This window comes from Callorhinchus milii, unplaced genomic scaffold, assembly GCF_018977255.1.
Source record: "Callorhinchus milii isolate IMCB2004 unplaced genomic scaffold, IMCB_Cmil_1.0 Scaffold4, whole genome shotgun sequence".
Lineage (NCBI taxonomy): Eukaryota > Metazoa > Chordata > Chondrichthyes > Chimaeriformes > Callorhinchidae > Callorhinchus > Callorhinchus milii.
Genome location: NW_024704745.1, coordinates 9,722,859 through 9,740,124, shown reverse-complemented (window position 1 = coordinate 9,740,124; position 17,266 = coordinate 9,722,859). Strand labels below are relative to the sequence as shown.

The following is a 17,266-nucleotide window of genomic DNA, read 5'->3' as shown; positions in this document are numbered from 1 at the left end:
GTACCAAACTAGGAACAGATAAGAAGGAAAAATTTAATTTTTGCAGGTTTTACATTTTGACTCGGATACCTGTAATTTTTCTTCACTGAAAATATTCCTCCCCCCAAAGAAAAATAAACAAACAAACTTTAATAGATTTATGACCATGAACTTTTCAATGGCAGAGTGATTGACTAAATTTTCCCTCATTACATTTACCTGTAAGTATTGATATGCAGTAAAAGTTATTTTACAGCACTCCAAACAAAATAGGCCACATTGAAACACTGAACATAATCAACACTAGCTATGAGATGACTGAAGATCTAAATATGTACTTTAGTCACAATACTCTGGCAATGAGACTTTGTGAAGGGGCTATCTACTGCATACTCAACACATTACACTCATTACAATTTATAGTAAGAAAATCTAAGTATACAATATCCACTAGTTATTGATGAAACATTTTATTTCCATTCTGAAGCAAGCTGGAGGGTCTTGAAAATATCTTAATTGTTAAATTTCATCCATCTCCAACACTCTTGATTGAATTCTGCTTTTGAATATGATGTTTAATCATCTCCAAACTTCTGCATCTGATTTTTCATTTTCCGCTCCCATAACCTATGGTGATCAGAAAATCCTTGTTTTCCTTTGTTGAATGAATTTGGTCCTGCTGATGTTGGAGTTTCTCTGCAGAGAGATAATGTAAGTTGCCAAAAGCAGAATTATTTCCAGGCGCATAATCATGAAAACACAAGAAGAATTTTTACAGCAGTTATTTACATACATTCCAGAAGTTGTCATACCATTTAAGTGGCAAAACAATAAAAACTGCCTGAGGACAAAGCTGAACTTCTGGATTCTGATATTTGTAAATTGTGCAAACTTATCAAGGAAAAAACAAACCCAGGAATTAAAGGACTTTTTAACCTTGAAAGCACATTTTAATAAAATGTATACTAAATAAGTTCTTTGTGTATTTTACCATTACAGGTGCTTTGTTAATATTTATATACAATTCTTCAGGGTTAGCTCTTCAGTCAATTTAAGAACGATGGCCAGAAGTTTATAGGACATGGCAATGACATTACTTTCCACAGAAAATCATCAGGGAATTTAGTATTCATTAAATATTAGGCATAGGGCAGTTCTGGAATGGACAATTAAAAGCCTTCTAAAAATTAAAATTGTTTCTTTAATATGTTTATAACAAAGTTAATACCTTTTATTAATATGTTTAAGACCTAGTAGTCAATTTGCTTTCAATGTAGAAATTTAAAAAGCTCCAGTTTTCCTTATTCATTTCTATATGAAGAATGATTATTGTATTATAAGTGAATGATTTATACAAACACACTTCATGCCTAAAATTAAATACATTGCTGGATCTACTTTTATCTTTCAAACAGCTGGGCAGAAATCATGCACCTTCAAATGCAATTGATTTATTTTATAATTCAAATGGAACTAGTTCTTTCTGCAATTAATACCTCTAATGTGCATTATCATTTCAAATATGTTAAGCGTTCACTGCATTGCGGTTAATGTAACTGAATTACCAGTTGGAACTGACGCATAGAAATTTTTGGCAATTCAGACTGACATGTGAAAATCCATCACTATGATTAAAAGTATCCAAACCAGACATAGTACCATATATACAAGGACATTTCCATTTGGAATAGAATGCTCACTCTTTCCCTGCTTTACCTATTTCACAACCTATGGGGAGAGCTGCTTACCTGTAGAGAAATATACAATAATATTCCTTGCATTTGAAGTAGCACCTACAAGGTGTCACTGAAACATCTCAAAGCACTCATTGGGATTTATTAGTGACTGCATATTTTAGGTTAATGTACAAAACGTAGCTCACATTTGATATTAATTATCCTGAATGATGTTAGACAAGTTCTAAGCAACATTTTTCACATCAACCATTTGTTCAAAACAATGAGTATCAGAATGCTTTAAAATGTTGCCATTAAGTGGACAATATCTTCACACATCATAATGGCCCAACACTTAAAACTATCCTAAAAATAGTCCAAATTGTAGTAACCTTACCGTCCCATATTTTTCATCCGCATTTTTGCTTCTGGGGGCATTTCCTCAGGCTCACTCTGCAACCAGATGAGAACATTTGAAAGGAATCATTATTTCCCGGCCACACATTACAATATTACTACTGCTATTATTAATATCAAAATCCAGTCTAAAAGAGAATGCTGTGGAAGATCAAAAATCTTTGCCACGAAGCACTAATGCAGCACTTTGGTCCTAGTTTCTTCTGACAACACTAGGAAACAAAACTGCTAAATACACAATGAAAGCTTTACTTTTTTTTTGCTTGAACGTTCAACTTACTTCATAAAACAAATCATGCGCTCAAGCTAATATTTCCAGTTTCCCTCATTTTGAAAACAGAAAGGAGTAATGAAAATTACCTCGTGTAAAAGAACCTTTGAAAAGTAATTACCTCTACTACCAGGTAAACAGATCCACTTTAAATCTTGTGAATTCAATTAGGAATTTTAGTTTTATACCCAAGCTGTCTCTTATTTTAATCTCAATATTGTGCATTTTCACCCAACCCAAATATCCAAACATTTCATATAAAATTAATTTTTCAGTCTGGATTTTTCACAGAAAACACTAACATAGTAAAAATCAATTAGTTGCAAAAACTAAGAACTAAGTTAGTTCTTCACAGGTCATAGCTTTGAATACATCTCAAGCTAACAGCTTGTGAGAGTTTCCCCTACATTAGTTTGATCTTAATCTATTTTGCTTTCTCTACTTCTCACCAAAGAAGTTGGGAGTTTTTGATTATATTGTAAATTTTGGTATAAACAAGGACTTTTTTATTTGGAATTAAAATCATTTCAATAATTGGGCATCTATTTAAGAAATAGAAGCATAGAAATCTACAACACAATATGAAGTAATTTGACCGATTGTATTAGTTTTAGGTCCTTCAAATAAAGATTACATAAATACTTACATCTTCATCTTCATTGAACACTGCTGCTACAGAAGGTTTCTTGGGAGCCAGAATGGGTAGACTTTCTTTTGGTTTCTGGGAATGGAAAAATTGCATTAGATCGAATAAGCTGGCCCCCTTTTGGTTAACAAAAGTAGTATTTGAGGACAACCTAAAACTTTAAGCAGTTTCAGACTTTACTATTAAAAGTCAAATTTACTTTTTGACCAGGATCAGCTATCACTTAAGCACATTAGTCTTGCTTAAATTTGTTCAAGAACTACATATTGGTGTCCTCCAAATCAACTTAACGAAACATTAAGATGCACAAATATGAAAAATAATATATTTTACCACTAATGTTTTGACATTTTTGTCTTCATCTCTATTTCCGCTCTGTTAAGCAAGTGTCTTGGCACGTCCTCCAGACGTGAAGGGAGCTACATAAATGTAAATTTGTATTGTATGGAGCTTAAAAAGTGAGTACAGGTAGGTTTTCAATTCAGAAACACGCTCACTTCTCCAGACGTTCTGGGCAGAGGTTATAATAATCCTTGCATTTTTTATCAAGGTTAAGTAGTCTAATACTGGCTTTACTTCTCTCCCTTCAACTCAGGCATACTTGGCCTTCTGCAAAATTGGACAATGAACACTGCTGCTTTTAGGAACGTAGGAACAGGAGTAGGCCATTCAGCCCTTCGAGCCTGTTCTGCCATTTAATTAGATCATGGCTGATCTGTACCTCAACTTTCAATTCCAATTTCCCACTTTCTCCCCATATCCCTTAATACACTCACTATCAAAAATCTATCAATCTCACTCTTGAAGGTGTGGATGGATCCAGCATCCTCAGCCTTTTGGCAGAATTCCAGATTTCTACCACCCTTTGAGTGAAAAATTGCTTCCTGATTTCACTCTTGAATGGCTTGGTTCTAATTTTAAGACTATGCCCCCTTGTTTTGATACTAAATATATTAAATATGATTTCACACGCACACATATGCAAACTCCAAAAGACAAAGAAAACTGTTAGTTACAAATAGAAACACCTTCCACTTTACATCACTTTACTTACATTTGCTCCTAATTTGATGGATATAGGGGCTGGTTTCTTCAGCAATGTACTTCCTAGTGAAAACCCAATTTTGGAGACTTTTGGAGGGGTGGGCTTGTTGTTAGCATCCCCAGCAACTGAGTCATCAAGATTTTTCTCATCAGCTGTTCTTTTTTCAGCACTTCGACTCGAACTTTCTCCTTCGTTACTGGAAGAAACAGTCTTAGTTTTCACAGTTTTCTCTTCTTTCTCTTGTGGTCCTGGTGGAGTCGAAACAACTTACCAAGATGAGATACTTTTATCGAGCACTTTGACGGGTGCAGCAACCTCATTAAGTATTAGGATGGGAGCCTCTGTAGGTGTGCACTGACTGAACCAGTAGTCTCTTCCACTGTTTGTCAGATACAGTAGATTCAGGCACTGAGAAAATACTTCACAGTTGGTTGGGCTCTTTACATTTCAGTCTCAGTAGGATCAATCCAGTGCTGCTGGAACTTGAATCCCAGATAAACAGTACAGATTTTGGTAGACCAATGTTCCACACTAACCCAGCCTTCATCAAGTACATCAAGACTTCCAGTGTCATAATACAAACTATATTATAAGTTTTTATTTTTGGTACCCTATCCAAAAACAATTGGTGAACAAAACTAACAACAAGTTGGGCACTATGTTGACTTACATTGGTGATTGCTAATAGGCTTGGTCTGGTTAAACTATTTTCAAAACTATAGTTTGAGCAAATATAATTTCTAAAATGTCTTCTTTTATTACTCATCCCTTACTACAAATAAGGTCCAAATAATCCATAATACTTGATTCCTAGCCGCAGTCTCAGAATTAATTTAAAAAAACTTTTTTTCTCAAAGCAATTATAATCAGTCTGCAATGTTATTGCATACTTTTTTTGAAGCCAGAAATGGCAAACAATGGCAATTTTTACAAGCTGAACAATTAAATATTTTGTAAATTTAGATTTATTATAATTTAAATTAGTAAAAACATGATTACTTTCAGTAAAAACAGTAAGCTTGTCAAATTTTAATAATCCAATTCCTACATATTTTGGACAAGATCAAATACTTTTAACTTAAATGATAATCACCAACCTAATGTCCATTTTCAACATCAATGATTTGACTGTTCATTTCAGACAAGGATTCAACCAATGAAGCAGCATGCAATCTCCTCATCAACCTCTTATATTTAGCTAGCCAATAATTTGAGAGAGCAGCAGTGCCTGCAAATATAGATAGGACAATGTAGGATTTCTGCACTGTCATGTCAGCAAGGATAATGATCATAGCAAAATTATAAGGTGATGTAACTTTTTTTTATATAAGAGAACCTAGACATTTACCTTACCATTTGATACAGTTCCTCTTAGGAAGAATATACTAATACAACACTAAAATTATAGAAAGTTTATAACTTCAAGAAATTACCAGAATGCTGAGGACAACAGAAAACATATAGAGCAAATTTTGTATCCAAACAAGGCGATCCATCTTGAAACATACTAAATCGTAATTTCTCAAAGTACAGTACATTTAAACAATGTGTTTGTGCATCTTAAAAAACACATCTGGCAATAAGGCTAACATCTGGAAGTCTAAGATTTACACCTAGTGAGTCAGCAAGACTCTCAAGCTGATGGTCATGTGTTACTGCTGCTTTCTGAAACTTGAATGAAACTATGAGATCAGGCCGCACAAGTTCTCTACCAGGCAGTTAAAGTGAATGCCATGCTAAGGGCAACACATTCCATCTGCAGGGATATTGATCCACCAAAAACAGCACAGTATTGGTTCTATTATTTTCTCTAGGTTCCAAAAACCTGAATCACTGGATGTATCCAGCTTTGCTTACATACACACGATTTTCAATCAATTACTGTACATTGGATAAAGCACAAAAACAATTTTAGCACTCCTACAAAAGGAACAATGAACACATTAAATTAAATTACAAATTATTTCAGATTATTCAACACACTTCCAATTCCTGATAGGGGTTTTAAACATTTCTGACAAGGGGTTATTTACTGTGCAATCTATTTGGATACCATTCAAGTAAAATAATGACAAGCAAAAAAATTCCATCATTAATAAAAATAATTAAATCAATTCCAGAACCTTGATTATTGAAACAGAAACGTTAATTGGTAGTTAAAAAGGCGAGCATGCTAATTTTCAAACAATGGATCCAAAGAAGAATTGAATTCCACACGTTCATAATGTTATCTGGGTTGTTAACTGTCCAATGCTTCCTTTGCAAACCAGGTGATTGAAGAAGTGCAGCAAACAGCTCCCACATTTCACATCAACCTAAAAAAAAATTTCTAAAAAAGAAGTTGCTCATTTTCAACAAAATGTTATTTTTAAAAGCCCGGACCAGCTTCTAGTTTTAGTAAATGTTCTTCCATAGGTTTCTTTTTTTTTAAAAAAGCAATCGCCCGCATTTTAGCATTATTACGTAGTTTTAAGGGTATTAATAATAATAATCCTTGCATTTGATATAATGCCTTATAATGTCTTCAAAACGTCTCAAAGCACTTCACAGAATACACCGCAAAGTGAATCGACTATAGTTTGTGGGCGAAATGCGGCAGCCAATTGTGCACAGCAGTGTCCCGTCATGGATTGAAGAGACCAATTGATTATTGTCCTTTGAAGGAATTAACGAAGCTCGGTGTGCGCGCGCGCTCGCTCGCGTGTGCGTGTGTGTGTGCACACGCGTTTCACCCACAAAATATAAGTCAATTCACTTGACGGTCCGTTCTGCGAAGCCCTCTTGAAACATCTCGAGAGAGAGAGAGAGAGAGAGAGACCTGATCAGGCGCCATATCAAACGCAAGGATTTTTTTCTTATTGGATATGAAAACACATTTTTATATATCTATATATATCTATATATATACACACACACACACGCACACATACATATATATAAATATATAAACGCAGTAATTTATACTCATCCAGGAGCCACGATGCAAGCCTGAGCCCTTGTGCAGAGTGCGTTACCGGAGCATGCAGCAGGGCCCGCCCGCCCGCCCGCCCTCTCTTTCTTGCTCTGTCCCCCTCCCACCCCCCCACCCCGGCGCGCTCTCCCCCAGTCAGTCCCTGGACTAATAACAGCCACGGCTTCTGGAGACGGCCGGGGCCTTCCTTCCTTCCTTCCCTCCCTCCCTCCCTCCGTCCGTCCGACGGGAGGCCGCATCCTCTCCTCCTCCTCCTCTGCCAATCGGGGCCTTTCATTTCCTCTCCCCTTCCCTACCCCCCCACGTGGCGCTTGTGCAATTTTAGATTTCCTGGGGGGCGAGAGGCAGAGTTTAAAAACACATTAGGAACCGGCACCTTCATCTCGCAGCTTCTCTGTCTCTGAGCGCGGCTCCTCCGCCATTTTCGATCAACTTAAAATCGCCAAGAGCATGCTGGGACCGGGGGGGGAGGGGAAGGGGGCGTGGCGTCACTTCCGCCCCCGCCCGGACGCTACGTGTGACTCCATGGAAACGCCCAGAGGAGGGGGGGTGGGAGGGGGAAGGCTGTCAACACCGAGACACGTTGGTCAGGCGGGTGTCAGCTTCGCCCGACGGTCGTAATAATCCTCGTCGTAAATAATAATAATAATAATGAGAACAGTAATAACAGTCCTTGCATTTTGATATCGCGCTTTTCACGTCTTCTCGACGTCTCAAAGCGACGTCTCACAGAATAATAATAATGATAATAACAGTCCTCGCATTTGATATAGCGCTGTTCACGTCGGGAGGACGTCCCAAAGCGCTTCACAGAACGCACTGTGAAGTGAATTGACTCGTCTACTTGCCGGCGAAACGCGGCAGCCAATCGCCCCCAGCGGCGTCCCACCAACAGTCGTGGGTTGAAAAATGACCGATTTATTACTGTTTTTGTTTTTTGGAGGGATTATTTTCAGGCGTGTGGAGTAAGGAAACTTGCCCAAGGTTTCGCCCCGCCGGGAATCGAAACCGGGTGTCTCGCTTGCAAGGCGAGTGCTCTGACCACTGAGCTACAGGACGCCACTCATATCATCGTCGTCATCATCATAATCCTTGCACTTGATTTGACGCCTCATCACGTCTTCTTCGAGACGTCGCAAAGCGCTTCACACAGCGTATACTGTAAAGGGAGTTGACCGGGGGGGCGGGTGGGGGGGGGTTATTTTGCGGGCGGAACGTGTAACGCAAGCTATTCGTTGGTCACACAGGTACGAAAACCCGTCTCCGGGTAACCGAACCATTCGTTGCCAAACTCCCTCGCTCCGCCAGGTTATGGGCGTTGGCCTGTATCGGGAATGGAGTACCACTCTCTTCCCTATTCCCCCCCCCCCACCAACCTGGCTGCTCCCTCCGCTCAGTGAGCTTCGGCCTGTTTCGCATCCCCCGCCTCGCCTGCCCCAGCATTGGCAGGCGGGCCTTCACCCTCTCTGCCCCCACCCTCTGGAACTCCGTCCCACAGTCCCTCAGCCTCGCCCTCCTCCCTTGCCTCCATTGAGACCCATCTCAAGACCCTCCTCTTTGACGGTGCCTTCGGTCACCCTCCTCACCTAACCATCTCTGCCCTCCACCCTTCCTGATTCCAACCACAAGCTCGGGTGCGGATCCCTGACTGTCCATTGCCTTGGGACGTCCTCCTGATGTGAAAGGCCCTATACAAGTGTAATTTGTTGTTGTTCTCCCTCCTCCCTGCCAGAACCAAATGCAAGGATTATTATTATTATTATAGTGCCAGAAAGCATGGCCACTTATGTCCACCTATGTTCAGTTACAGTTCTATAGGTTCTGGGGCCTCTCCAGTATCTCACCCAAGTCGATAATCCAGTTCATTTCGGTTTGGATACTCTTAAGCGTGGTGATGGTTCTACACATGTCTCAAGACACCTTGCTGACCAAAATAAACCCATATATGATTCTGGACAATGAATGCCAATGGGGCAAATGACCATCTATGCCTGATCCTATCATTTGAAGGCATTGATGAACGGGAAGCCATTTTGAATGTTTCTTTCCCTAGCCCAGGAACACTGGACATTTGTAGTGACTCCCACTTTGCTATCGCACATGAGATCGACTAATTTAGCATTGAATGGGTATCAAGTCTGTAACTTTTCAAATGTATATGTGTCAGTGCCACATCATGCATTTTTTAAGTAGAACTCCACTATTTTATTAACAGTTTAGATGAGATTGGGAGCTCACTGTGCGAAAATCATGTGAGCACATCTGCATACTGCTACAGTATACTATTATGGAACATGTCGGTACACAAATAACCTACACCACCAGAAGTAAATAGCAAGTGGGGTGATTTCCAACTTACTTTAAAAGACTAAGATTGACAAGAACCCAATTTCAGAGGTGCCTTTTGTGTTCTGCGTTGTCAATGAAGGCTACCTCTTTAAGAGCCATTCTTCACAATTCAACGTTGTATCATTTGATTCAGTTGGTAGAGCTTGTCTCTGGGTCAAATGTGATCAAACCCCACATTGAAATTTGAACTCATTCTCAAGGCTGACACTCCAGCACAGTATTAGGTGGATGTTACATTGCTGGAGGTGTAATTTTTCAGATGAGATATTAAACCAAGGTTCTATTTACCTGTTCAAGTAGACGGTAAATATTCCTTAACATTATTGAAGACCAACTACGGATTAATCGGTCATTTATCTCATGGCTGTTTGTGAGCCTTTGATGGCTCAAATGGCTGCCGTACTGAGAGTAAGTAATTAGCTTTGAAGTGTTTTTGACATTTTTGATGTGATAGAAGCATCATAAAAATGCAAGTTCTTACTTATAATGTCAATAACTATTAAAAAAATTCAAAAATACAAGTTTTCTTACAATATGGTTTAGTTATTTCAATGGGGGAAGCAGTACAATTATGGATTTTATGCATGATATCCCAATGCATCTGGATACATCAGTCTTTTGATTTTGACATTTCTTATAGCTAACATACTGAACAACACTTTTAAGAACATTTAGTCCTCCCATATGCTTTTTTGTTTACGACTATGTAAACGTTTTTTTGTTGCTTGATTTGGATTCAAAGTTGATTTATACTGAGTGTGACGCATTTCTCGATCATAGTCCATTGTATTCTTGTTGCTGTAGTTTTCGGTTCTACTAAACAATGGAGTACATCTTTTCTTTTTGTCATTATACAGTATCTTTTCTTTTCTATTCTGTACAAATCCTTCGTGTTTCCTCTTTGGGACAAACTTTAAAGCCTCTTCCCATCTACCAGTGTCCTTCATGGACAACATAATGTTGATCATTTGATTCAAGGTGAGATTTTTCGCACCAATTTCCCACTTCAAATACTCATCCAATGGAAGTCGTTCAGTTGCCAAATTCAAACGCTTTGCATTTGCAAGTGACAATCCAGTCTGAATTGACCTGTCAACAATTGATCCAATAATATAAATTTTATCATGGTCAAAAGTTTTCATTACACGTGGGGAATCCGCAGTCAAATACACAAGCTTGTTTCGAGGGAAAATATCGATGTATGACTTTTCAGTTACAGTTATTAAGAGTTTATCCCAGGTAGCTCCATAACGCTTTAGTAACTCCTTATGATACGATCCTCCTGGACTTATGTTACAGAAGTGCAAGTGAAATGGTTCTAAAGATCTTCTGTTCCACCCCTCACACTCTATCAATTGAGACACAGTGTTCACCAATTCTCGATTGCCCATCTGTTTGTCATAGCTCATATCAAACACTAGTGGCTGGCCATGTATCATAGATTGAGCTGCTCTCCAGTTATGGAGCACGTTAAATGATCGTTGCCAGAATTGTAAGAAAAAAGAATTCTTCATTTCTTGTTCTTCCTCACTGTCTCCTGCCTTTTCCAGCTGGTCTGCTCGATCCTGCCTTAATTTTTCTTTCTTTATCTTTGCATTTTTTTTAATGCCTTCTTTGATCGATAGGAATTTCAGGTACTTTTTCTTTGAGGATTTTGTAGGTAGTTCTTCGAAGTTTTTCAGATGTTCTTCGGTCATATTCTCCGGCACTTGCTTCCCTGCTAGCCGCCACATTTCAACAAGTTCTCTTGTGGCAGCTAGGGGAGAGTCCTCAAGATTTTCTGAGGTGGATGGTTGAATCTCTTCTACTACATTTTCTCTCATGACAGTCTTCCAGCTATCTAAATCCAATTTATCAGTACTGACATTTCTTTCTTCATTCTTCAAGTATGGTGTGAAAAACAGTGTCCTACAGAGTGGTCGTGAACGGAAAACTGACAAACCCATCTTGATCTTCACTCCAGTCTTTATCCGCAAACTGTAACACCTGTTAAAGCTTTGCAGTATCTTTGCACTATGAAGCCACATTTTTGTTCTCAAATTGCAAATTTTCAAACCTAAGTGATCTCCTCTAATGTCACAAGAATTCGGGGGAAACTTCAATCCTGAAAATTAAATAAAACATTAAAAGATTATTACAATATTCTTGCCAAATAAAAAAGGCCCCCTCTCCAATCTTACTCAAAATCTTTCACACCAAATTTAGGATACAATAGTTTTTATAATAATACATTTTTAAAAATATTTTTTAGCTCTTCTTTGTTAACCCTACATATTCCCAACATCTAACTTAATCTCTCTAAATCTGAAATACACATTTCCTATCATACTATTTCCATAAGTTATGTAAAATGTATTGCATTAATGAACATTTAAATCAAATTTTAGAATAAAGCAACCAAAATACAAACCTTTCTAAATTCATCACCATATGCACTACTTAATACAGACCTTGACACTGTAATTCAGTCAACTGGATCCAATGTCACATCCCCACATTATAATGAAGCAAGCAAAATGGCTGTTAAAATTACTTATTTTGCGTTGTTGAAAGGTGTAAGGACTTCCAACAGTAAAAAAGGGCAACTTTCAAGTCGTTGAGTTGCTGTGTCATTTTATGCTCACTGTACATGCATACGATGTGCAGAAAATATCCTTGGTGTTATTCTCTTTAAGTAATGTCAGCAATGCTTCCTTGAAATGTACAGCACAGAAGGCCACTTGGCCCATTGTGTCAAATAACCCACGTGCAAGGTACCAGGAAGTGACATTAGCAATATTTTCTGCACAACCACAGCACTCAGAAAGTGATTCCAACCTGATGATAACTTGCTCATTTTTTAGCACGCATGAAACTGGCTGGCTCTCGCACTGAAGCAAACAGCAAATCGCTGGTACACCCTATTTGTAAGCGAATCTCCTTACCCGTTCTTTAGATGAGATGTTAAACCAAATTCCATCTACCCGTTCATGTGGACTTTAAAGATCCCATGACACTATTCAAAAAAGAGAAGTGAGTTTTCCTGGTGTTCTGGCCAACAATCCCCCAAATAAAATTGGTCATTCACTCCATGGCTGTTTACCGAACATTCCTGTGCACAAACTGGCTGCCACATGCACCCACAGTCACTTCACAAACACAGTCACTTCACTTTACAAATAAATGCTGTGAAGCCTTTGCAACTGCCCCTGACATGAAAGGTGCTGTACCAAATCCTGATTTTTTTTGTCAGCTGGTAAACATGTGGAAAAACACATCACCAAAGTTAGGAGTATTCAAACCAGCCAGTTTCACCTATGCAGGCCACCTACACATGAAAAGTTCCATGTCTGGAATAGAATGTGCACTTCCCCCTGAAAGTACACACCCTGCTTACCACGGAGACCTGTAGCTCAGTGGTTAGAGCGCTCGCCTCGCAAGTGAGAGACCTGGATTTGATTCCCGGCAGGGCGAAATGTTGGACAAGTTTCTTTACTCCACACGCCTCTGTTTACCTAGAAAAAAGTAGGAACCCGGTTGTTAGTCGATTGGTGGATCACTTTTCTAGGGGTAATAATTCCTTTCAAAAAAAATTGTTGACTTCAACCCACGACTGTTTGTGGGGCACTGCTATGCCCAATTGGCTGCCGCGTTTCACCTGCAAAATCTAGTCAATTCACTTTACAGCATATTCCGTGAAGTGCTTTGAGACGTCTCCCGCACCCAGCCCCTGCACCGTCTCGTGCGGTGTTCCTCAGGACTCTTCTCAGTCTCCTTCTCTTCTGTGATCTCTCCTGTTCTCTCACTCCTACACCATCCCTCCCCCATACTCGGGCCCTGACACCTGACTGTTCAGCGCTTTGGGATGTCCTCCCGACGTGAAAGGCGCTCTATAAATGTAATTTTGTTGTGGTTGTTGTTGTCTCGAAGACTTAATAAGGCCCTATATCAAATGCCAAGGATTATTATTACAACAACAAGATTACATTTCTATAGCACCTTTCAATTCGGGAGGACGTCCCAAGACACTGGACAGAGTACAGCATTTCAGACCCGAGCTGGGGTTGGGGGGTGTAAGGGAGGGGAGAGGGAGTGGCCGATGGCGTTGTCAAAGAGGAGGATCTTGAGGCGGGACCTGAAGGAAGCTAAGGAGGGGGCGATGCGGAGTGACTGGGATTCCAGAGGTTGAGCAAGTTGGTAGGGGGCTAGATCGCAGAAGTAGGGTGGGGTGAGGCCATGGAGGGGTTTGTATGTCAGGACTAAGATTTTGAACTGGATCCTCTGAAGGATAGGGAGCCAGTGGAGTCGGGCGAGAATGGGGGAGGTGGGGTCACGTAGTTTGGTGCGGGAGAGTTCTGGATTATCTGCAGCCTGTGGAGGGAGGAGTTGGGAAGGCCAACAAACAGGGTGTTTGCATAGTCGAGCCTGGAAGTGATGAAGGCATGAAAAAGAGTTTCAGCGGCCTGAGGGGTGAGATAGTGGCGGAGTTGGGCGATGAGAATTTAGATTAAAGCTACCAAACTGTTCATCTGAAATTCTCCCAACAAAATTTTTGAAGACTTGTTATTCCAGCAATACAGCATGTTAAGTCTATACATCAGGTGCATACAATTTAGTGTGTGGCAATTTGAGGAGTAAATCAGTAGTAGGATGCTGCTTTGCCGTGATGGGGAAAGATATTCCAGATTTACACAAGTTATTTTAGATAAAGATAGGTATTAAACTTACCATTTGTCCATAAGAAATGGTTTATCTTATAATAATCTAGAGCCTTATGATGTTGAAACATCTCACAAAGAGCTTTACAGAATTTATGGTGTGACTGTAAATTGTAGGTGAATGTAGCAACTCATTTGGGCACAGCACTGTCCCACCATCAGCCAGTTTTATCTATATGGTTAGTTATTGTACAGCTAAACTGTAAACTTTAAAGTTGAAGTACATAATTAATCTCAAATGATTTCCAGAGTGCATTTATTAAATAAGTATATTACACAACCCTTATTGAAATGAACATTTAATAATAAGGATTTGTAAACAAACAACTCACTTGCAGTATTTACTTTTAACAAATCACATAGAGGCAGTAAATACAATAGTAATGTGTAGTAAGGTTTCCAGTTTTACTCATTTTGCTAGACTCTTAATTTTAACCTGATCACCAACTGACTTCCAAATTGCAAACAAAATTATATTTAGGAATTAGTTTGTGACTACAGACAAAATATTTATGCAGGAATAACTCACTAAATACAGCAAACCAAAACATTTTTTTTACACACTAGCTACATTTGTGCAGAAGCTCGAAAAGAGGATGATCTCATAAAGAATAATCTTGAAGATACTATGGTTTATTTCAAAGCAGTATTTTGTTTATGCTCACTGTTGCGATGGAGTCAATGTTTAATAAACAAAGGATTGGTTGCTGGAAGTATTTTACTCATCTAATCCTGACACAGCGATGGGGTTCACATGTGAAATAGAGAATGTAATAGTTGTTTTTTTAAATCCCATTATTTGCATTCTACAGTTCTGTTAATCAATAAACCAGATTGCCTCCAGGACTCTCTTCCATCAATTTATACGAATAACAAAAATGTATTTTTCCCTCTGTTTTAAGAAATAAAATACTTAACAATCTTAGCATTTGACTTCACATCATTCAAAACATTTCACAAGATTTACTTATTTTGCAGATGAACATGGCAGCTAATTTGCAAACAAAGTCCCACTACATCTGTGAAGTGAATGACATATTTGAAGGTTTGTTGGTGAGGACAGCAGGAGGTAATCACTTCTTTTTCAATAGTGCCGTGGGATTTTTAAACTTTCACCTGAATAGAATGATAATACAGTGCTCCCCCAGCATTTTACTGGATTACCAGCATGTTAACTCTCAAAAGTGCCGACGTGGGGCTTGAACCCACAACCTTTTGACTCAGAACTGAGTGTTACTAACTGAACCAGAGTGACACCCTAAAAAAAACTTCCAAAAAAATGGAATATTCTGCCTCAAACCCAGCTAGGAATACAGCCAGCAATAGCACTTTGAATACAGTTTAAGAACACAAGTTCTATTTCCCCCCAAACAAATTCTAAGAGGAAGGACCTTGGGAAATCATTACATTTTCTGGGACAGGGCACAGCAGAGATCTCAATCGTGCTTCTTTTGGTTAACCAGCTGACACTTGCAGAAGCTGATCCCTATATGCTTAAGAGCATCAAAACCAGACAGAATTCCACATGTGCTTCTGCAAGAACGATCTGGGAAATTAGACCTTTAATCATATTAAATAACTTAATACCCTTCTATTCCTACTCTTTGGGGTCAGAATCATAAGCTACTCCAATTTCTAGCCATAGAGAAAGTCACCCACCAATATGCCTGATTGGAGTGTTCAGGAGATGCACAAGGGCTGAAAAACAAATACTTCTTCAGACGTGATAAGGTTCTACACCAAATAGCCAAATACAAGGTTTATTGTTATTACTTCTTGGGCAACACAACAAAGAGGATCAGATCTCAATATAAACTCAGTCTTGGGTCCACAGTTAACTGAATGTTCCAGTTTCACCAATGTTTAATGTTCCTCCACTGAAATCTCATTTTCCATTCTCAAGGAATTCAGCTCATTGACCTTAGTTTTCTTGTGTTCAACAGTTTACTTGAACTCCTTGTGACAATTGGCACATGGGTGAATTGTTCAGTTTTTTTCCCTTTTAAAGCTTTCTTTATGTACTTGAAAATTGAGTGAAAACAGATGGAAGGGGCTGAATCATGGTGTTCTGTGCCTGCAGAAACTTGTGGGCAGTTCATCCTCATTGAGGTAACAGGCTTGTCGAGAGGCATGGAGCTCAACACCCAGTTGCAACAAGTTTTTCTAATCCATTCTTGACTAGATTTTGGAACATTTTGGTGCCACACATCATGCACAGAGTTTATAAAAGCCACAGCATGCACTTTCCTCATTACTTCTTGACTGCGCTCATTCAATAGGTTAACAAATGCTAATCCACCGTAACCGTGGGCTATAAAAGCTACATTCTTAGCTGCAGACTTAGAAATAAAGTGGTCCCAGGTGTAGATAGTGTGCTGTTCAGCACTTTCAACACCTCTTTTTGGCATTTGTTGAATCACTTTTTCAAGCTGCACTTTGCATTCGGTTTGATCAGAATCACAGACATCATCCTTTTTCTCTCTTGGGTCACTATCATTTTTTCCCTTAATAACTAAAAAATTATCATTAGGATTTAATACAATTACATCAAAATGCTCATGTTGTGCTTTCTTGATAAAAGGAATTTGAGAGCCACTGTTCAAACAATCATGCAGAATCAATTGCTGGGACCACTCACCAGCCCGAATTACTCCACGATCTTGAAGCAAAACAATTAAGTTAGAAGGGTTTGTCAAAGCTCCTTCACTCATATAACAGAAACTCTTAGGCTCATCCATTGAAGCATCTACAGGAACACAGACTCGTTTTAGTTGACATTCTTCCTCCAGGAGTTCATATATATATTCAGCAAGGATTGCCCCCAAATCATTGTACCACTGGTGGCTCAATTTGTTTCCAATAATATGTTGTTTGAAAACAAAGGTTTGTTAGTTTCTCTGTGCCTCAGCTGTCCTTCTTCATTGAAACTATAGTTAAATTTCTTCAATCGTTCCAAAGGGTTTAGCTTTCCAGGAACTTTTGGTTCGACCATTTTCACTTAGATTGTTCTGAAAATGAACTAAGGACTGTTCAAGTAATAAATTGAAGAGATTTTTAAGATTCTATATTAAGACTGAAATAATCAAAATTATATACACAGAGCACTTCAATGTGCACCTATTCTTTCTCTCTCTTTCAAGAATATATTAAATGCCCACCACCCCCTTTATTTGTCCTGTTAACCTTTGTGATTTGTTAAAAGTAGGTTAATTGTA

The 17,266-nt window shown here is 38.9% G+C and overlaps 3 protein-coding genes across 6 annotated transcripts; all 3 read right to left on the bottom strand.

Annotated features, from left to right (window-relative positions):
* Nucleotides 1–20: 20 nt before the first annotated feature.
* pcnp (PEST proteolytic signal containing nuclear protein) lies at nucleotides 21–7,448 on the bottom strand. Its single transcript, NM_001292417.1, has 5 exons — nucleotides 7,382–7,448; nucleotides 4,044–4,282; nucleotides 2,990–3,064; nucleotides 2,053–2,108; nucleotides 21–675 (listed from the first exon to the last, which is right to left on the bottom strand). Exons 1-5 carry the CDS (start codon nucleotides 7,425–7,427, stop codon nucleotides 555–557), a joined length of 537 nt encoding a protein of 178 aa, NP_001279346.1. The 5' UTR covers nucleotides 7,428–7,448; the 3' UTR covers nucleotides 21–554.
* A 2,428-nt stretch (nucleotides 7,449–9,876) lies between these two features.
* trmt10c (tRNA methyltransferase 10C, mitochondrial RNase P subunit) lies at nucleotides 9,877–12,796 on the bottom strand. Of its 4 annotated transcripts, none has more exons than XM_007895767.1 (2): nucleotides 12,783–12,796; nucleotides 9,877–11,458 (listed from the first exon to the last, which is right to left on the bottom strand). In XM_007895767.1, exon 2 carries the CDS (start codon nucleotides 11,379–11,381, stop codon nucleotides 10,026–10,028), a length of 1,356 nt encoding a protein of 451 aa, XP_007893958.1. In that variant the 5' UTR covers nucleotides 11,382–11,458; nucleotides 12,783–12,796; the 3' UTR covers nucleotides 9,877–10,025. The 4 variants fall into 4 exon arrangements, with proteins under 4 accessions (XP_007893958.1, XP_007893956.1, XP_007893957.1 ...); XM_007895765.1 differs by lacking the exon at nucleotides 12,783–12,796 and adding an exon at nucleotides 12,731–12,755; XM_007895766.1 differs by lacking the exon at nucleotides 12,783–12,796 and adding an exon at nucleotides 12,722–12,737.
* Nucleotides 12,797–15,958: 3,162 nt separating this feature from the next.
* Nucleotides 15,959–17,043, bottom strand: LOC103180114 (cotranscriptional regulator FAM172A homolog). The gene is given in 2 exon segments (XM_042334035.1): nucleotides 15,959–16,932; nucleotides 16,935–17,043. Coding segments are annotated over 2 exon segments (1,083 nt in total).
* Between the last annotated feature and the right edge of the window lie 223 nt (nucleotides 17,044–17,266).